Below are 20555 nucleotides of genomic sequence, written 5' to 3'. Positions count from 1 at the left end.
AGGTAGCAAGGAATTGTTGAACTGTTTTGATCTTGTACATTTTCTGTGTTACCCCGAATTTAATGAAAGATTACCTTTATACCCCTAACATTTCAGATGTGTTTTCCAGACATTTATTTGTATCTATTACTGTAATTCTAAGTCAATAAAGTTATTTGTAATGTCATACAAGATGCAACGCTACGACCCGCTGTGAGGCCCACTGCTACGACCCGCTGTGACGCCATTCCTTATACCTCTGTCACCACATCTTGCCGCTGACAACTCTTATGGTGGAGGGGCAATGTGTGGGCCAGTCTAGTGGCTGTCATGGTGGAGGGGCAGTGTAACATAGTAACATAGTTCATAAGGTTGAAAAAAAGACCAGAGTCCATCAGGTTCAACCTATGCCCCTAATAAGTCCCTACTGAGTTGATCCAGAGGAAGGCAAAAAACCCTCATACTAGAGGTAAAAATTCCTTCCTAAGATGTCTGATCGTGGGGGTCCCCGGGGATCTCCCTGCTGCACCCAACGTTTGTTTAGAGCGTCGGATGCAGCGCCGGAGGCTCGTCACGTCACTGTTGCGCCACGCCCCCTTAATGTAAGTCTATGGGAGGGGGCGTGATGGCCGTCACGCCCCCTCCCATAGATTTGCATTAAGGGGGCACGATTGTGACGTCAGTGCCTCCGACCCGCATCACCAGTCATCCGGCACGGAGTTCTCTCCGTTAACCAGATCCGAAGTTCGCTCCGTGAACCAGATGTCTGGGGTGCCGCAGCCAAGATTGCGGGGGTCCAGAGCGGGGGGACCCCGAGATCAGACATCTTATCCCCTATCATTTTGATAGGGGATAAGATGTCTAGGGGCAGAGTACCCCTTTAAGCAACCAGGATAGGGATTTCCCAGATTTGATTCTGGCAAACCCATATCCTACTCATTTAAGTCTTGGGCTATGAAGTTGCTGGTAGATTTAAACAGGTATCCTGCAACCAGACCAACACCGGAGTTACCCTTTAAGCAGCTGATGAACAAATAATCCTCATTTGAGAACCTGCCTAACTTAAATCCAGGGCTCCTGGATGAGCACAGGGCGTTTTTCCGAAAGGGTCAGCCCAAATGAGGACATCAAACTTCCTTAAAGAGATCCGAAGTGGGTAGCGCTGACTCTCACGTCTTATGGCGGGCAGGTCCTCCGGGTTGCACTGGATCCCTACACTGTTGCATCTCTTTCTCCGGTCAGCTTGGACTCTTTTATTCGATGTCCCTAGAAAAGGTTCAGTATTTGTCGCCTGGTGAATCGGTCCTGAGTAAAGTCCTGTTCTTCCTGTTGGTCTCGGCCCGTACGGCTTTGTTTTTCTCTCTCCTGGGATATTGTGTCCTCTGACACTTCGATGTTCTGAGTACAAAGAAGGGCTCCGATGATGAAAATCCAGACGCCCCCCGGCTGTAAGTGTGCACATGTCTTGGACGTCCCTCTCACCGCCAGCTATGGGTGGAATAAAGTTATGTGCCGATAGCGCAGCTACAGAAGTCAGGTGCCACACAGCGGCTGCCGGTCCATACCCGACCCCAGGAACACTTCCGTAGTTTATAAACGTGGGGTTGATTTTCCTTCTTTTTGTTGTTTCTTTTGCACTTTTGTGCCTCGCGGCAATGTCAGGAAAAATAGTGGGAATGGCTCCCTTCTTTAACCAGGTCATGAAGCCTCTGGTTTCATAGCTGTCGGACGTAAAGTGCTGCGAACAGACGCGGTATGCCCCCTTGGTGCCCTCCAGAATTTTTCTACTAAATTCTTCAATGTCCCCAAAATCCTGTTTTGTCTGAAGGAGCCATCTCTTGATGCTTTCCAGGTCCCGGGGGAAGGTGTGAATAATGATGTCGGGATCTTTCTTCTTCCAGGAATATGTGCACCCCTCAACAATACAGGACGGCATCCTATAGGGGATAAGGTTGGTAATAAAGTGATTGTAAAAAAGAGTAAAAACTGATGAACAGGGTGGGAATATCTATTGGAACTAATAAGCATTGAGTTAGTTAAAGAGTAGCTCCCACCATCCTTTTTTTTTTTCTGTCCCTGCCTATTGCCCATCTATTCCTAACCCCCTCCCTGCCTTTAAATTTTTTTTTTACTATATTAAAAATGCCTTTTTGTCTGCCTGTTAGTGTGCTCACTTACCAGGCAGACTACCCCAGCAGGCGCGACGTCACTGATGCCTGCTGGGGGGCCGACTTCCGCCCTTAGTTCACCTGTACAGGGTGCCTCCAGCTGTTTCACCACTACAACTCCCAGCTTTCCCTGACATCTATTGGCTGTCAGGGCATGCTGGGAGTTGTAGTGGTGAAACAGCTGGAGGCACCCTGTGTTGAAAACAAGTTAGGGCCATGGCAGCGGTGTTACCCCGTCCCCCTCCCCCCATGTTGAAAACCCCGAACCCCGCTCTCCCAAAGACATACCCTAGTGCAGAGTTCTGAGGCAGCAGCAGTGGCGTGCAAATGCCGGAAGGCGGGGCAGGCGTGTGAGGCCAGGAAGCCAATGCGCTCTCTCCCGCCTGTCTGATTGACAGGCAGGAAGCGAGCGCAGGCTGAATGAATTAGGACCAATTGCCTGGCCAACATCGGTCCGAATTCAAGCATGACGTCATGCCAGCCTACAGTCGGCCATTAGGAGGGAGACCCCCTGGTGACCGGTTTTCAAAATTAAAATAAACTATTTTAATTTAAAAAAATGAATGGATCTATATTAGAGATATATTGTAGTACATAAGTGACAGTGCCCATTTAAAGAAAAAGTGGGATGATCTCTCCCAAAAAACAGCATTACCCCTGTCCTCAGATTGTGTGTGGTATCAAAACTTTACTCTATTCACCTATATATATATATATATATATATATATGGAACTGAGCTGAAATACCCCACACAACCTGAGGACATGGGGGGACGCTGTTTTGAAAATAAATCAGCTCAGTTTTTCTAAGGCTGGGTTCACATCATGTTTTTTGCCATACTGTTTTCAATCAGTTTTTCTAAAGAAAACCGTATGGCAAAAAAAACCATATGCATTTTTAAACCGTATACTGTTTTTAAAAGCACATACAATTCTGTCCGTTTTTATAAAAAAAACAACAAAAAAACACATACGTTTTTGAAAATGTTGTCAATTTTTAATGGGAGGGGTATTGGGTGGGGACTTATAAGAATGCATGTACAAAGTAAAAACCGTATACGGTTTCCCATATAGAACCGTATACATGTGCATTTCCTATTGACGTCTATGTTAAAAAAAAAACATATGTGGTTTTTACTTTGCACATGCGCATTTGCATCCTAAAGTCCCCAGCCGACACCCCTCCCATTAAAAATGGACAACATTTTCAAAAACGTACGTTTTTTTTATTTTATTTTTTTATAATGACGGAACCGTATGCACTTTTGAAAACAGCATACGGTTTAAAAACGCATACAGTTCACTTTTTCCCATACATTTTTTTTGCCATATGGTTTTCTTTAGAAAAACTGACTAAAAACAGTACGGCAAAAACATGGTGTGAACCAAGCCTAATCCTGTCTAACCGCTTTAATGAGGTTCTCCGGGCTACAAGGGGATAAGTGTCAAGATTGCGGGGAAACGACCACTGGGCCCTCCCGGGATCTCCCATACGGGGCTCTTTCTCTCCTTCTAAATGCAGCGTGTCGACCCCTCCCATAGACTTGCATTGAGGGGGCGATGCGTGACATCATGAGGGGGAGGTGCTATGATGTCACAAGCTCCCGGCGCCGGTGTGAGGTGAAAAATTCAAACCTGTGAAAAAGCTTTGGCAAACTTCGGAGAGCGAAGGGGAGGGGCGGTCTGATTTTTTCACGAGTTTGAATTTTTCACCTCACACTGGCTCCTGCGTTCGGAACAGTTTGTTCCAAATGCTGAGCAGCGGCGTACCCCTTTAGACACTGTGATCATTGCCGATCAGGTAACAGTGACAGGCGCCGGTGGGTTTGGGGGGGGGGGGGGGGGAGGGCTCATCGGAACCCAGCAGGGAGATCGCAGGGCCTGATGCCTGATGAGAAAAAAAAACGGCATCGGGAGGTCTCCTACTTACCTCAACTGTGCCGTCTGATCTGTCCTCTTCTTATACTGTCTGCCTCAGGTAGACCATACTAGAAGAGCGACGATTTCACTGCACAACGCTACGCACTAACACCGCAATAATAGTCCGGAAGTGCTGATTTTTGTCACTTCAAAGCCAGGAAAAAAACAATTAAAAGTAATCAATGTTGTTTTTCTTTTTCAGTAATTTTTTCGGTTTTGTGGTAAGATGATGTCATTACAAGCATATAACAAGTCTCATAGGGGTCTGTAGGGAGAAAAGTGAAAAAAGACGAAAAAAATAAATAAATGGAAACGCCAAAATGGAAATTCACTGCGATCTCAAGGTCCCAAAACTGCTGCGTCCTGAAGGGGTTAAAATCTGAAATCCTCTTGAATTCTGAGGAGATTTTTGTCCCGGACAGACTCGACCAATCACATCTTACCACAGCCCCATGAGAAATGAAAGCTGAGCTGTGATTGGTTGGTGATCACGTGGATAATTCGTCCTGACTCCGTACAAGGTCCCGTCCTATAGACAGAACATCCCTGCAGAAGCTTCTCCTCCTTTCTACCTGTGGTACTACAAGCACCAGCACCCCCGCGGTCACCTCTTGTGGGGCAGATAATGATGACCCCGCCTCACCTGCCGCTCCCGCCTCCTCCCGGAACCAATGACCCGCGCTCTTGTAGCAGCCGGATGAGGGAGAGGATACACAACCCGGAAGTGCCTGCGCACCAGCTGTCCGGGCGGTAAATACGATCAGTGTGTATGTGATCAGACGGCGCGGTACCGGCAGTGTGCTCCCCTCTATTATAAACATTTACATATCACCAACATAGTCCGCGGCGCTAGGAGGGGCCCCCGCCCGGTGCGGTGTATAGGGGCCCCCGCCCGGTGCGGTGTATAGGGGCCCCCGCCCGGTGCGGTGTATAGGGGCCCCCCGCCCGGTGCGGTGTATAGGGGGCCCCCGCCCGGTGCGGTGTATAGGGGTCCCCCCGCCCGGTGCGGTGTATAGGGGTCCCCCCGCCCGGTGCGGTGTATAGGGGGCCCCCCGCCCTGGTCCGGTGTATAGGGGGCCCCCCGCCCTGGTCCGGTGTATAGGGGGCCCCCGCCCGGTGCGGTGTATAGGGGTCCCCCCGCCCGGTGCGGTGTATAGGGGTCCCCCCGCCCGGTGCAGTGTATAGGGTCCCCCCGCCCGGTGCGGTGTATAGGGTTCCCCCGCCCGGTGCGGTGTATAGGGGTCCCCCCGCCCGGTGCGGTGTATAGGGGTCCCCCCGCCCGGTGCGGTGTATAGGGGTCCCCCCGCCCGGTGCGGTGTATAGGGGGCCCCCCGCCCTGGTCCGGTGTATAGGGGACCCCCGCCCGGTGCGGTGTATAGGGCTCCCCCGCCCGGTGCGGTGTATAGGGGTCCCCCCGCCCGATGCGGTGTATAGGGGTCCCCCCGCCCGGTGCGGTGTATAGGGGGTCCCCCGCCCGGCGCAGTGTATAGGAGTCCCCCGCCCGGCGCGGTGTATAGGAGTCCCCCGCCCGGCGCGGTGTATAGGGGTCCCCCGCCCGGTGCGGTGTATAGGGGCCCCCGCCCGGTGCGGTGTATAGGGGGGCCCCCGCCCGGTGCGGTGTATAGGGGTCCCCCGCCCGGTGCGGTGTATAGGGGTCCCCCGCCCGGTGCGGTGTATAGGGGACCCCCGCCCGGTGCGGTGTATAGGGCTCCCCCGCCCGGTGCGGTGTATAGGGGTCCCCCCGCCCGGTGCGGTGTATAGGGGTCCCCCCGCCCGGTGCGGTGTATAGGGGGTCCCCCGCCCGGCGCGGTGTATAGGAGTCCCCCGCCCGGCGCGGTGTATAGGAGTCCCCCGCCCGGTGCGGTGTATAGGGGCCCCCGCCCGGTGCGGTGTATAGGGGGGCCCCCGCCCGGTGCGGTGTATAGGGGTCCCCCGCCCGGTGCGGTGTATAGGGGTCCCCCGCCCGGTGCGGTGTATAGGGGTCCCCCGCCCGGTGCTGTGTATAGGGGTCCCCCGCCCGGTGCAGTGTATAGGGGTCCCCGCCCGGTGCAGTGTATAGGGGTCCCCCGCCCGGTGCAGTGTATAGGGGTCCCCCGCCCGGTGCAGTGTATAGGGGTCCCCCGCCCGGTGCAGTGTATAGGGTTCCCCCGCCCGGTGCAGTGTATAGGGGCCCCCCGCCCGGTGCTGTGTATAGGGGTCCCCCGCCCGGTGCAGTGTATAGGGGTCCCCCCGCCCGGTGTATAGGGGTCCCCCGCCCCGGTGCGGTGTATAGGGGTCCCCCGCAGTGGATCGGTGGGTTGTTCCTGTGATGTTTCATCTATAATACTTTGTATCATTTCTGTTTCTCCTCCAGGCGGTCCGGGTGCTCTGACGGAGATGCCTCCTAAACCGCGAAGCGCCAAAGTCACTTTTGTGACCACGAAGCCGAGCGGCAATATCAGCGTAAGAGTGTAAACATTATCCTACATATAACGCAGTGTTTCCCAACCAGCATGCCTCCAGATGTTGCAAAACTACAACTCCCAGCATGCCTGGACAGCCAAAGGCTAGATAGAGTCCAAATCCAAGGAAAGCGGTACTTTTTCACCCCTTGGCACCAAAAGCCTTTTATAAGTACAGATGTTTTTACAGTGTATACATGCAAGCCTATCTACCTGATGAAGAGGCGTTGTAGCCTCGAAACGTGTTGTTGTTGGCTGTAATAAAGAAGAATCTTATCTTTAAAGGGGTATTCCAGGAAAAAACTTATATATATATATATATATATATATATATATATATATATATATCAACTGGCTCCAGAAAGTTAAACAGATTTGTAAATTACTTCTATTAAAAATCTTAATCCTTTCAGTACTTATAAGCTTCTGAAGTTAAGGTTGTTCTTTTCTGTCTAAATCCTCTCTGATGACACCTGTCTCGGGAAACGCCCATTTTAGAAGAGGTTTGCTATGGGGATTTGCTGCAAAACTGGGCGTTTCCCTAGACACGTGTCATCAGAGAGGATTCAGACAGAAAAGAACAACCTTAACTTCAGAAGCTCATAAGTACTGAAAGGATTAAAGATTTTTTTAATAGAAGTAATTTGCAAATCTGTTTAACTTTCTGGAGCCAGTTGATTATATATAAAAAAAAGTTTTCCTGGAATACCCCTTTAATTGATGTCTAAGTGGATTGCGCTACAAGTCCGTTTTTTTCCCTTCACTTCTCACCATTTCTATTAATTTGTCTCATATTTGTCTCCTATATTTGTTTACATATATTTCCTCAATGTGGTATTTTTCTGAGGTTTATCATTTTTTATTTATTTTTTAAATATTTTTATTTCCCCCCCCTCATCTGTTTGAGCAGCTCGTTTACAATGTTACTATAAGAATATAGAATTATATATATATAGCATTCGCTAACCATAATGATATTATAATGAATGTATTTCTGTGTATTGGTGTATTGCATCTTTGAGTTAAAGGGGTATTCCAGGCCAAAACTTTTTTTTATATATCAACTGGCTCCGGAAAGTAAAACAGATTTGTAAATTACTTCTATTAAAAAATCTTAATCCTTCCAATAGTTATTAGCTTCTGAAGTTGAGTTGTTGTTTTCTGTCTAACTGCTCTCTGATGACTCACGTCCCAGGAGCTGTCCAGTTCCTATGGGGATATTCTCCCATCATGCACAGCTCCCGGGACGTGACATCATCATTGAGCAGTTAGACAGAAAACTTCAGAAGCTAATAACTATTGGAAGGATTAAGATTTTTTTATAGAAGTAATTTACAAATCTGTTTAACTTTCCGGAGCCAGTTGAGATATATATATATATATATATATATATATATATATATATATATATATAAAAAGGTTTTTGCCTGGAATACCCCTTTAATGACGCCACGCCCCCTCAATGCAAGTCTATGGGAGGGGGCGTGACGGCAGTCACGCCCCCTCCCATTGACTTGCATTGAGGGGGTGTGGTGTGATGTCACGAGGAGGTGTGTCCATGATGTCATGACCCCCGCACCCAGTGTTCGGAATTAAATGTTCCGGACGCTGGGGCAGTGGAGTACCCCTTTAATCACAGGGAATCCAGGGAATGCAGTGGATTTTTCATCCAGTAGAAGGAAAGTGGGAGTGACCATACTTGGGGATATTTTTCCTTTTATTTGGTGTTTTATCTGGTAACTGTTCATGTCTTGGGTTGCCTACCGAAACGCGTCAGTTTTTTCTATTTTTATGGCACCTCTATATATTTTTAACAAGGATAAATAAAGCCGATATGTTTAAAAAAAAAAATCTGAGCCTTGGATTGGAAGTGCTGGGATCCTACCTTTTGGGATATCTTCTCTACCACTGTGGATGTTTACGCAACCAAAGGCAAGAAGAATACAACTGTGTAAGTTTAGTGGTACTTTATAATTGTCACTTAGTCACAAATACAATGTGATCCCATTTCTAAGTCACAATTATATAGCACCACTAAACTTAGAGTTTTATTCTTCTTGCCTTTGTTTGAGTAAACATCCACAGTGCAGGGGGGGAGTAAGTGAACCCTTTAGAATATTATTGATGTCACCATTAGTCACAAATACAATGTAATCTGATTTCTAATGGTGACATCAATAACATTCTAAAGGGTTCACTTACATTCTCCCCCCCCCTGCACTGTGAATGTTTACTCAACCGAAGGCAAGAAGAATACAACTGTGCAAGTTTAGTGGTGCAATATAATTGTGACTTAGAAATCAGATCACATTGTATTCGTGACTAATGGAGAAATCAATAACATTCTAAAGGGTTCACTCCCCCCCCCCCCCCCCCTGCACTGTGGATGTTTACTCAACCGAAAGCAAGAAGAATACAACTGTGTAGGTTTAGTGGTATTATATAATTGTGACTTAGAAATAAATCAGATCACATTGTATTCGTGACTAATGGAGAATTAAATAACATTCTAAAGGGTTCACTTACTTATTCCCCCCCAGCACTGTGGATGTTTACTCAATCGAAGGCAAGAAGAATACAACTGTATAAGTTTAGTTGTACAATATAATTGCGACTTAGAAATCAGATCACATTGTGTTCGTGACTAATGGAGAAATCAATAACATTCTAAAGGGTTCAATTACTTTTTCCCCCTGCACTGTGAATGTTTACGCAACTGAAGTCAGGAAGAATACAACTGTGTAAGTTTAGTTGTACTATATGATTGCAACTTAGAAATCAGATCACGTTGTATTGGTGACTATAGGAGAAATCAATAATATTCTAAAGGGTTCACTTACTAATCCCCCCCCCCCCCCCCCCCCCTGCACTGTGGATGTTTACTCAACCGAAGGCAAAAAGAACACAACTGTGTAAGTTTAGTTGTACTATATAATTGTGACTTAGAAATCAGATCACATTGTATTGGTGACTAATGGAGAAATCAATAACATTCTAAAGGGTTCACTTACTTATTCTTGTAACTGTACAGGTATGACGGGTACATAAGAGATCCGCCCTTGGCCACCAATTATGCGGAACTGACTGTAATTGAACCGGTTAATTTAAAGGGGTTCTCCAGGGTTAGAGAAAACATAGCTGCTTTCCAAACACAGCGTGTGTTATTGCAGGTAAGTTCCATTGAAGGCAATAGAGCCGAGTTGTAATACCACACACAACCTGAGGACAGGGGTGGCGCTGTTTTCTCTAATCCTGGATACTTCTCTGTATCGCAGTTGCTTTTTGCGGCGATATACACAGGCCCAGGTGAGGTATATGGAGGCCCCTCCTTTATATTGTCTTGTGGCCTGCAGAGGGCGCTGCTCCCTTTACACCACTGTCAGGGTCTCTGCTGATGTCGCACACAGCGCCCCTCTAATGGAGGGATTAGTGATCAACCATTCATTTTCTCTACGCAGGTACGGAAACGTAAGAAGCGAAACTCCGGAGAACAGACGTCCGGGAAAAGAGCACGTGAGTGGCGGGTTATTATTTATATCTAGGGCGCAGTTATGACCGTCCCGTACGAACCCTCACCCCGTGTCCTCTGTGCACAGGGCCCAGTTCTCCTGAGGGCGCAGTGATGCGGCTGATGAAAGGGAAGAACGCCGGCCCCCTGCAGGCGGAGGTCCTCCAGCTGGTAGAGAGCTGCATTAACACCGCCATGCTGTAAGTTATAATATACGACCGCGATCCATGGTTATTGTGACGCTTTCTCTCTGCTGGTTGGTTTCAGGACAATGTACAGTGAATGAGTTTTTTTTGTCCTCCAGCTGTTGCAAAACTACAACTTCCAGCATGTCCGGACACCCAAAGGCTGTCCGGGCATGCTGGGAGTTATAGTTTTGCAACAGATGGAGGCACACTGGTTGGAAAGCACTGTTCTGTCGAGGACCCCACAGTACAGGAGTGTTGGTCCCATACACCAGGGGTCGCTCAGGAGCGAGTATATACGATGTACATATTATTATTATTATCATTTTATTATTATATTATTTTATTTTTTTATTTTATTAATATATTATTATAATTTTTTAATTATTTTTATTATTATTATTTTATTATAAAATTTTATCATTTTATTACATTTTTTTTATTTTTTATTTTATTATTATTTAATTATAATTTTATTATTATTATTATTATATTATTGTTGTTGTTGTTTTTTTTTATATATATATAGTTTATTTTATATTTTTTGTGTCCTAGGTCGGTGCTGAGCAAGAAAAAAGTGCCATCCTTTGAATCCATACAAGGCCACCTGTCTGTCCTCAAGAAAAGGTATCCCCGCTGTGCACCCTGAAATGTCATCCTCTCCTCCATTCTTACATTTCTAGTAATCACCTCACATTTACTATGTCAGCCATAGAGCTACTTAAAAGTCTCCAGCTGTTGCAAGACTACAACCTTTCCAGACTGTAGGGGCATGATGGGAGTTGTAGTTTAGCAACAGGTGGTGGGACACTGCCCCATGGCTGACACCATCTCAGATTGGACCCCCATGGCTGACACCATCTCAGATGGACCCCCATGGCTGACACCATATCAGATTGGACCCCATGGCTGACACCATCTCAGATTGGACCCCCATGGCTGACCCCATCTCAGATTGGACCCCCATGGCTGACCCCATCTCAGATTGGACCCCCATGGCTGACCCCATCTCAGATTGGACCCCCATGGCTGACCCCATCTCAGATTGGACCCCCATGGCTGACCCCATCTCAGATTGGACCCCCATGGCTGACCCCATCTCAGATTGGACCCCCATGGCTGACCCCATCTCAGATTGGACCCCCATGGCTGACCCCATCTCAGATTGGACCCCCATGGCTGACCCCATCTCAGATTGGACCCCCCATGGCTGACCCCATCTCAGATTGGACCCCCCATGGCTGACACCATCTCAGATTGGACCCCCATGGCTGACACCATCTCTGATGGCCCCAGTTCTTCTGCGTTTGCAAAACTACAACTCTCAGCATGTAGAGTTGTAGTTGTTGGACCTGAGCCTATAATCGTCAGCTCTGGGTGTCCGGCCATAGAGATCTGATCTGACACTCATCTATGTAGATGTCTAATCTCTTTTATGTCTTTGTATAAATAGGGTGTGTTGGGGGTGGGGGGGGGGGGGGTGGTCTCTTCTCGCCGGGATTGAGTCGTCCCCTGTTGAGTCGTCCCCTGTTGAGTCGTCCCCTGTCGAGTCGGTCCCCTGTCGAGTCGGTCCCCTGTCGAGTCGGTCCCCTGTCGAGTCGGTCCCCTGTCGAGTCGGTCCCCTGTCGAGTCGGTCCCCTGTCGAGTCGGTCCCCTGTCGAGTCGGTCCCCTGTCGAGCCATCCCCTGTTGAGTCGGTCCCCTGTCGAGTCGGTCCCCTGTCGAGTCGGTCCCCTGTCGAGTCGGTCCCCTGTCGAGTCGGTCCCCTGTCGAGTCGGTCCCCTGTCGAGTCGGTCCCCTGTTGAGCCATCCCCTGTTGAGTCTTCCCTGTTTGTTGCTTGGTTCAGGCTCCTCCAGCTCTGTAAGGACATGAGAGTCCCTGCAACCAAACTGGGCAAACTGAAGAACCTGGAGAGGGACATCCAGGAAGAGAAGCGCAAGATGGCCGAGTACGAGGAAACTCTGGAGCTGCTGAATGTAAGTGCCACCTCTGATAAGTGATATGGGGGTCTGGATCGGCATTAGTGTATGGGACTGCCATCTCCGTGCAGCACCCTGCATTCTCTGTGTTTCTGGGACAGGAGACGTGACGTCACGCACTCCCCCCTCCATTCACGTCTATGGGAGGGGGCGTGGTGTGACATCGCGTCTCCAGTCCCGGAAACACAGAATGCCGGGTGCTGCACGGTCTTAACTGCGGCCCCCCCCCCCCCAGCAGTCAGACATCTTTTGGATAGAGGATAAGATGTCTACGGCCGGGATACCCCTTTAACATTTGTATTTTTTACTTTTTCCCCAGCAAGATATAGAAGAAGCTGTGGAGGCCGCGAAAGAGATGGAAGAGTCCACAGCGTCGCTGGAAGAGAAGATGGAGACCCTGAGGGAACAAGCAGCAGACATGTCCTCCTCTCTGGTAAGTACCATCACTATGGGGGGTTACGGATGCATCAGGGATCAAACGTTGTGTCTTGAAATTTTTTTTTTACAAAATTCCTAGATTAGGCCGGGTTCACACAACGTTTTTGCAGTACACTTCCCGTATCAGGTTTTTGAATAAAAAATGGATTCCTCAAAACCGGACTAAACTGTATCAAAACGTGTGTATAAATTTTAACCCGTATACGGTTTGAAAAATGATGTCCGTTTGCATCCATATACCTTTTTAACTTTTCACTCCATTATGAATAAAGTTTCACTTGTTTGATTGAAATTCCAAGATAAAAAACTGCAAAGTAAAAAACTTACCTATTGACACCCGGACCATAAACCGTGGTAGGCTTTGGTTTTTGGTACAGGGGAAAAAAAAAGGGCAAAACGGACACAACCTGCTGCATCTTTTGGCATACGGTTTTCAATGAAGAGTCAATGCATACAGTTTGAAATACGGTTCCGTACGGTTTCAAATTAAAAACGTATACGGGAACTGTATTGCAAAAACATGGTGTGAACCCACCCTTAAAGGGGTACTCCTCCCCCAGACATCTTATCCCCTATCCAAAGGATAGGGAATAAGATGTCTGATCGTGGGGGTTCCCCCCCACGATCTTGGCTGCGGCACCAGACATCCGTTGCACAGAGCTAACTTGGCTCCGTGCTGGATGACTGGGGATGCTGGGCGGAGGCTCGTGATGTCATAGCTGCACCCCGCTCGTACCGTCACGCCCCCTCCCATAGACTTGCATTGAGGGGACTTGGCCGCGACGTCACGAGCGGGGTGTAGCTATGACATCACGAGCCTCCGGCGCTGCACCCGACTTTCTTAAAGGGGTTATCCAGGAAAAAACTTTTATATATATATATATATATATATATATATATATATCAACTGGCTCCAGAAAGTTAAACAGATTTGTAAATGACTTCTATTAAAAAATCTTAATCCTTTCAGTACTTATGAGCTTCTGAAGTTAATGTTGTTCTTTTCTGTCTAAGTGCTCTCTGATGACACGTGTCTCGGGAAACGCCCAGTTTAGAAGCAAAACCCCATAGCAAACCTCTTCTAAACTGAGCGGTTCCCGAGACAGGTGTCATCAGAGATTACGTAGACAGAAAAGAACAACCTTAACTTCAGAAGCTCATAAGTACTGAAAGGATTAAGATTTTTTAATAGACCCCCGTGATCAGACATCTTATCCCTTATCCTTTTGATAGGGGATAAGATGTCTAGGGGCAGAGAACCCCTTTAACCCTTCCTGAACCTCATGGGTGTCGGGTCGTTCCTGCGCAGCGCTGATTCTTAGGATTCTTGTCGGTCTCTGCATTTTTCTTATGCCTTTATTTATAGGAGGAGACCTTATCGAATACGGACCCCCTGCAGCTTCCACCGACCACCTTCCAGGCTCCTACAATGCAGGTATCTAGGACCTGACCGTATCTGAAGATATAACCTTTTTGTTGCTGCAGATAGATTCAGCCATGATCGTACAGGAAATTTGGGCCAGAAAATTAAAAATAATGTCTCAAACTGTGAGAGAATATTGTGAGAGCGATTTCGACAGCCGAAAAAAAAAAATAATACTCACCACTTCTGCCGCTCCTGTGTCCGAGACCTCTCCGGTCTTCAGGCCGTGCCTTGTACTTCCAATGATTATGTGACCACTGAGGACTGTGATTGGCTGCAGTAGTCACATGGCACATCAAACCAAGACCAGCCGGGGACCAGGGGAGCGGCAGAATTCGGGGCAGGTCACTGTACAAATCACCTGGGGCTGCACATCCGCTCCAGACTCCATCACCTGCACTGTCGTCTATCTGCATTTCCCAATTAATAAAATTAATTAACCAGCCTAGCGGTATTCCCGAGTGTGACTCGGGGTTAATTTTCGCTGCTAGAAGCGGTAACCCCGAGTCACGCTCGGGGTAGAATTGCAGAGTTGCTGTGCGGGCTGCACAGTATATCGCAAAAGCAATCAAATCGCGATTTTTGCTTTTTACGATGTAGTGATGCAGCCCCCGGGAAAATATGTGATTATCTGCTCGGGTCGGCTCCCGTTGTGGGGGCCGGCCAGAGCAGGTAAAGACATATACTAAAAGTCAGTGTTTCTCAACCAGGGGGCCTCCAGATGTTGCAAAACTACAACTCTCAGCATGCCCGGACAGCCAAAGGCTGTCCGGGCATGCTGGGAGCAGTAGTTTCACAACAGCTGGAGGCCCCCTGGTAGAAAACCCTGAACTAAGTGTAAAAGTAAGAAGGAAGAAAATAAAAAAACCTTTTGCTCACCTAGTCCCGGTCCCTGAAGATGTCGTTCCCCTCCGTGCGCTCTGTTCACTGATCTATTCATCTTACAGGACCTTTCCCTTTTCAGCCAATCACAGGCCGCAGTGGTGTAAAGCCTGTGATTGGCTGAAGGGGAAAGGGCTTGTTCTGCAGCAAATACACTAGGTTTGAAATCTGCCGGCAAACCTAATGTATTTGCTGCAGGACAAGAAGGTGACAGAGGGGGGAATGTGACAGAGGGGGGAATGTAACAAGAGGGGGGGGGGGGGGGGAATGTGACATAGGGGGGAATGTAACAAGGGGGGGGGGGGAATGTGACAAGGGGGGAATGTGACAGAGGGGAGAATGTGACAAGGGGGGGGGGATGTGACGGGGGAGGAATGTGACAAAGGGGGGATGTGACAGGGGGGGAGTGGAATGTAACATGGAGGGGGGAGAAGGTAACAAGGGGGGGGGGGGAGAATGTAACAAGGGGGGAATGTGACAGGGGGGATGAATGTGACGGGGGGGGAGAGTGTAACAGGGGGGATGAATGTGACAGGGGGGGGGGGGAGAATGCAACAAGGGGGGGGAATGTGACAGGGGGGGAATGTGATATGGGGGGGGAAATGTGACAAGGGAGGGGGAATGTGACGGGGGGGAGATGTGGAATTTCAATGCAAAAAATTGTACCGCTTTTGGTACAAATTTCCAGACGGAATCGTACCGCTAGGGAGGTTAATTAAAATTCTGGTAACGCCAATAGCGGATGCTCTAATCCTACACATTTTAGTCACAGTCCATACCAGTGTTTCCCAACCAGGGTGCCTCCAGCTGTTGCAAAGCTACAACTCCCAGCATGCCCGGACAGCCTTTGGCTGTCCGGGCATGCTGGGAGTTGTAGTTTTGCAACAGCTGGAGGCATCCTGGTTGGGAAACATTGGTCCATACATATAGCTTATACCTGTTTCTAGGCGCTTTAGAAGCCTTGTGCAAATAAGTACCCATGGAGTGCCTTTTGGCAGTCTGGGCATGCTGGGAGTTGTAGTTTTGCCATAGTCGAGACACCCTGGTTGGGAAACACTGATGAGAGTGATGAGCTGCAGTATCATATACAGCCCATGAAGAGGCACCGTCCCTAATCCCAGACAACCGATTTTTAATGAGTACCTGTCCTCATCTTGTTAAATGTTATAATCCTCCCTGGTCACTGCCCCCATCATGATAAACCACCCCACCCCCCCTGCCTTTATTTTTATTATTTTTTAGTTTTCTACCTTTATATTACTTTGTATTTTCTGCTCAGTCTCAGTGAGCTCCACAGACTAGGAAGGGGTGTTCCCCAGCAGGCGTGACATCTTCTGAAGCCATAAAGGGGAGAACTTCCTCCCTCACTCTGCTACACACAGCCCAGAGCAGTTCAGTGTGAGATGAGCTATGACTGGCTAAGGCTGCACCGCCCCCATAGCATTTCTTGATTTTGGACTTCTGCCAGGCCAGCAGGAGTCCAAAGTCTGTGCAAGAGATGGGGGGGGGGGGGGGGGAATGTGCTCTGGACAAGTAGGGAGACGCCTAGTGGCAGCTTTTTCAAACACAAATAAAACATAGAAAACATTTATTCTTTTTTAAACAAAGTGCATTAGAAAGATTTTTTTATTTACCATAAAGAGTGTAACACCAAAAAGGAGTTGTAATGAGAGAGGCCCATTTCAGGATTTTCTAGCATAACTTGCACGGTAAGTTTGTGTTATATATCAGTTTGTCTGAGATCGGTGATATTAGGCGGTGGAACGTTTAATTTTACTGAAGATTTTATTCACATCATCTGCTCTTTGCTCTTTTCTCTCCAGGATCGGGTTAGAAAGCTACAGAACCCTGAATTAATCCTGAAGGAGCTCACTCAGGTCCAGGGAAACCCCGTCTACAAAAACCTGCAGACTCTTCTCCCGATGTGCTACACGGAGATCTCCACCCTGTGAGCGGCACCGGGGGGACACGGAGATCTCCACCCTGTAAGGGGCTACAGAGTACACAGATTTCAACCCTGTAAGGGGCTACAGAGTACACTGAGATCTCCACCCTGTGAGCGGCACCGGGGGGACACGGAGATCTCCACCCTGTGAGCGGCACCGGGGGGACACGGAGATCTCCACCCTGGGAGCGGCCCCGGGGGAAACGGAGATCTCCTCCCTTTAAGGGGCTACAGAGTACACTCAGATCTCCACCCTGTAAGCAGCTGTGGGGGACATGAAGGTCTCCTCCCTATGAGCAGCTGCGGGGGACACGGAGGGCTTCACCCTGTGAGCGGCTGCGGGGGACACGGAGGGCTTCATCCTGTGAGTGGCTGCGGGGGACACGGAGGTCTTCACCCTGTGAGCGGCTGCGGGGGGACACTGCTTGGTCATCCCTGTAATATAAATAAGTATAGTTGTTTTGTCTTTTAATGTTCTATTATTTTATATCAATAAAGTTGACTCTGGTCTTGGTGCCTTTTTATTCTTCTGCTAGGGAAGGTTGTTCCAGGGCTTCCATAGGGATATTTGCAGGGACAGTGAAGTTTAGTGTTGTCCGGTGTTCAGGGTAAGATTAGTATCATCATCCATTCTGTCATCTTCAGTTCCAGTTCTTCTGATTCTGATAAATGCTTTATATGTTTTTTTGTTTTTCTTGCGATTGTTTGTCATTCTATTTGACCCTACTGTAAGTCCTAGGGGTATCTGAGTACTGGGAGCCATTGTTGTGGTGCAGGAAAGGGGAATTCTGCCCACTTCTGACATCTAGTGACCTGACCTTAAAGGGGTACTCCGCTGCTCAGAACGCTGGAGCCGGCGCCAGGAGCTTGTGACATCATAGCCCCGCCCCCTCATGAAGTCACGCCCGGCACACTCAATGCAAGTTTATGGAAGGCGGTGTAACAGCTGTCACGCCCCCTCCCATAGACTTGCATTGAGGGAGTGGGGCGTGACGTCATGAGGGGGCGGGGCTATGACGTCACAAGCTGCCGGCTCCAGCATTCAGAACAGTTTGCTCCAAACGCTGAGTAGCGGAGTACCCCTTTACATGTCTCTTTATCGTCATCTGTCCCTCACATTGTCGCTAAAGTTATTCCATTCACATTCAGTTTAATCTCCAGTGGGTGGGGACTGGTTGTGTAGTTTTCTCTTTATCAGTGCGGTGTTGTCTCAGCATCTCTCTCCTGACAGGTAGTTGTGTAGTCCTCTCCTTGTTAGTGGGTTGGCGTTTCAGCAGATCCCTGACTCCTCTCTCCCTCTCCTGACAGGAAGTTGTGTAGTCCTCTCATTGTTAGTGCGATTTTGTCTCAGTAGCTCCTTCTTTTCTCCCAAGACACCAACATCCCCTGCTGTCTCAGGAGAGGCAGGATCTTGTCTTTATGATCTATCCTTACCCCCTCCGTGGTGTCACGACCTCTGAGAATGAGGTGTGGTTACAGCATGCAGCCTTGTGCTGAGCAATGTCACAGACAGGGAATGAATACAGCAGGTGCTGCAACCCCACTGATTGTATGATAGTCTGCTGTGAAATAAGATGTTCTGCAGCAGCTAGGGGATAAGTTATAGGTCAAGGGGGATCCTAGTGCTGGGGCCCCCCGGGATCTCCTGGAAAGGGGTCGCGGCAGTGACTGTGACAGTGCAAGAGCCCGAAGCTGCACTAGGTGATGGCGACAAACTCGTTTCGTGGAGACCCGCTTCCTCCGGCCTGAGGCCTGAGGAAGCGGGTCACCACAAAACAAGCTTGTCGCCATCCCCCCGTGATCACAGCTTCGGCTGTTGCGGTTTTTGCTCCCTGTCCAGCTGTGAGCCAGCGTCTTTTAATAGGAAGCAATAAAGTTTTTTTCTTTATAGGTCATCAATGTGTACAATGCCCTTCCTTAAGTATATCTTACTGACCAATCCCCAGTCTGTGAGATGTCAGCTGACCCCATACCGAGTATTCAATATGCGAACCATATGGGCATTGTACACATTGACCATGCTCCGGAAGAAGCCGGTCTTTGGCGAAACGTCGGGGTGGTGAGGGCCCATGCTCCAATACCTTTTTGTCCACTTGGTAATTTATATTGTTTTTTATATGTACTCTATGTAATGTGCTGCTGTGTAACTGTTATGTGAGCCCTTACTTTGGTGCCAGTGTTATACTGTCCCTCCATGTCCCTGGCTTTTCAGGGTACAACATGCATATATATATATATATATATATATATATATATATATATATATATATATAAAATGATTTTATTCATTGTATCAATAAAGATTATTTTTTGAATCTCTTAAACATATTTTTTGTGTGTTGATATTCTGATTTGTTACCTGCATGAGGGGTCTAGTGTTTGTTTATTTTTATTGGTGAGTGCCAATGAATATTCTACTGTTCGTTCTATTTATGGAAAGCTGTTTTCTGATTTTGAGGTGCACCCCTATTTTTCCTGTTTCTCCCCCACTCTCCCAGTTGGGCTGTTTTTTTAGCCATATGGTGGTGCCACCCGCTATTCCTCATTATATGTATATAAACATTGTTATTTGCCCCTGATTCATCTGTAGTAGCTCACACAGAGCCGGAATGGGCAGTATAAATAGAGCAGGAACGGGTCGGCTCTGGCACCAGATCTGTGTCCTGACCTGATCTGTGTCCTGACCTGAACTGATCTGTGTCCTGACCTGATCTGTGTCCTGACCTGACCTGATCTGTGTCCTGACCTGACCTGATCTGTGTCCTGACCTGATCTGTGTCCTGACCTGATCTGTGTCCTGACCTTACTGTAGTGTTGGCGGGAACAGATCCGGAGCAGCTCGCGGGGCTATTTATACATCTCACTCGTAAACAACACGAATACTGAGATAGATTATGGATAAGAGCGATGGAGGACGTATGGATTATATATTGTCGTCATTACTCTAAGGACACGAGACACCAATGTCCTAATAAATCCTTCACTACAAACCTGTAAGCGAACGTAGGACCGGAGCCAAGAGGTTACAGCACAACAAGTCCTGGCAGCTCCGACATTTGGCACAAGACCAAGAGGTCACATGACACCTGACGGAGCCAGATAAAGAGAGCAGGAGGAGAGCTGAGATTACTCGGGTCTGGGTAGTACCAGGCCGGCATTATTGGGAATGTCCAAAATAAATGTCCCTTCCCACCCTGGTAATGCCAGGCTGCTACTGCTTGGTTTGTACCTGAATGGATATAGAAAATAGGGGGATCCAGACATTTTATCATCATTAAAGGAGTTCTGTAGTGAAACATAATTTATCCTCTATCCTTTGGATAGGGGATAAGTTATAGATCGTGGGGGGCCCGAGCGCTGGGACTCCCCGTGATGTACTGAACAGAGCCCCGGCAGTATGCTGGAAGGGGGTGTGCCGACGCCCGCGTGGAGCGGCGGCGACACACTGCTATGTATCCCATAGAGTTACACGGAGAGGGCGTGTCAGTCGTGGCTTCCTGCAAGGGTCGGAACGGCTTCTTCCGGTATACTGACGGGGCCCCGTTCAGGAGATTGCGGGGGTCCCAGCGGTCAGACCCCCCCGCGATCTTCCTGAATGCGGGTGCTGAATCTCCAGTTTCCGGGACTGGGGTCGTGACATCACGCCACTCCCCCTTCATTCATGTCTATGGGAGGGGGCGTGACGGG

At 48.5% G+C, this 20555-nt stretch overlaps 2 protein-coding genes across 4 annotated transcripts; one reads left to right on the top strand and one right to left on the bottom strand.

The window, feature by feature from the left end:
* Nucleotides 1–645: 645 nt before the first annotated feature.
* Nucleotides 646–4792, bottom strand: LOC130282635 (uncharacterized). Its single transcript, XM_056531081.1, has 2 exons — nucleotides 4711–4792; nucleotides 646–1916 (listed from the first exon to the last, which is right to left on the bottom strand). Exon 2 carries the CDS (start codon nucleotides 1913–1915, stop codon nucleotides 1037–1039), a length of 879 nt encoding a protein of 292 aa, XP_056387056.1. The 5' UTR covers nucleotide 1916; nucleotides 4711–4792; the 3' UTR covers nucleotides 646–1036.
* CENPQ (centromere protein Q) lies at nucleotides 4141–19087 on the top strand. Of its 3 annotated transcripts, none has more exons than XM_056531090.1 (9): nucleotides 4141–4817; nucleotides 6421–6509; nucleotides 9967–10021; nucleotides 10105–10216; nucleotides 10757–10828; nucleotides 12048–12177; nucleotides 12500–12613; nucleotides 13985–14053; nucleotides 16747–19087. In XM_056531090.1, the coding sequence occupies exons 2-9, from the start codon at nucleotides 6444–6446 to the stop codon at nucleotides 16873–16875; spliced, it is 747 nt and encodes a 248-aa protein (XP_056387065.1). In that variant the 5' UTR covers nucleotides 4141–4817; nucleotides 6421–6443; the 3' UTR covers nucleotides 16876–19087. The 3 variants fall into 3 exon arrangements, with proteins under 3 accessions (XP_056387065.1, XP_056387066.1, XP_056387067.1); XM_056531091.1 differs by having other exon boundaries at nucleotides 4790–4834; XM_056531092.1 differs by lacking the exons at nucleotides 4141–4817; nucleotides 6421–6509 and adding an exon at nucleotides 6542–6680.
* The last annotated feature ends 1468 nt before the right edge of the window (nucleotides 19088–20555 follow it).

Source organism: Hyla sarda, chromosome 7, assembly GCF_029499605.1.
Source record: "Hyla sarda isolate aHylSar1 chromosome 7, aHylSar1.hap1, whole genome shotgun sequence".
In the NCBI taxonomy this organism is placed as follows: Eukaryota; Metazoa; Chordata; class Amphibia; order Anura; family Hylidae; genus Hyla; species Hyla sarda.
The sequence above is the reverse complement of the archived record's forward strand: the minus strand, read 5'-3'. Positions and strand labels throughout refer to the sequence as shown.

Bases quoted from the DNA above. Each gene is read 5' to 3' on its own strand.
- LOC130282635 (XM_056531081.1), bottom strand. From the start codon at position 1,915: ATGCCGTCCTGTATTGTTGAGGGGTGCACATATTCCTGGAAGAAGAAA.
- CENPQ (XM_056531090.1), top strand. From the start codon at position 6,444: ATGCCTCCTAAACCGCGAAGCGCCAAAGTCACTTTTGTGACCACGAAG. The intron at 10,022-10,104 runs GTGAGTGGCGGG...CTCTGTGCACAG, and splicing joins GACGTCCGGGAAAAGAGCAC to GGCCCAGTTCTCCTGAGGGC. The intron at 12,614-13,984 runs GTAAGTACCATC...CTTTATTTATAG, and splicing joins CAGACATGTCCTCCTCTCTG to GAGGAGACCTTATCGAATAC.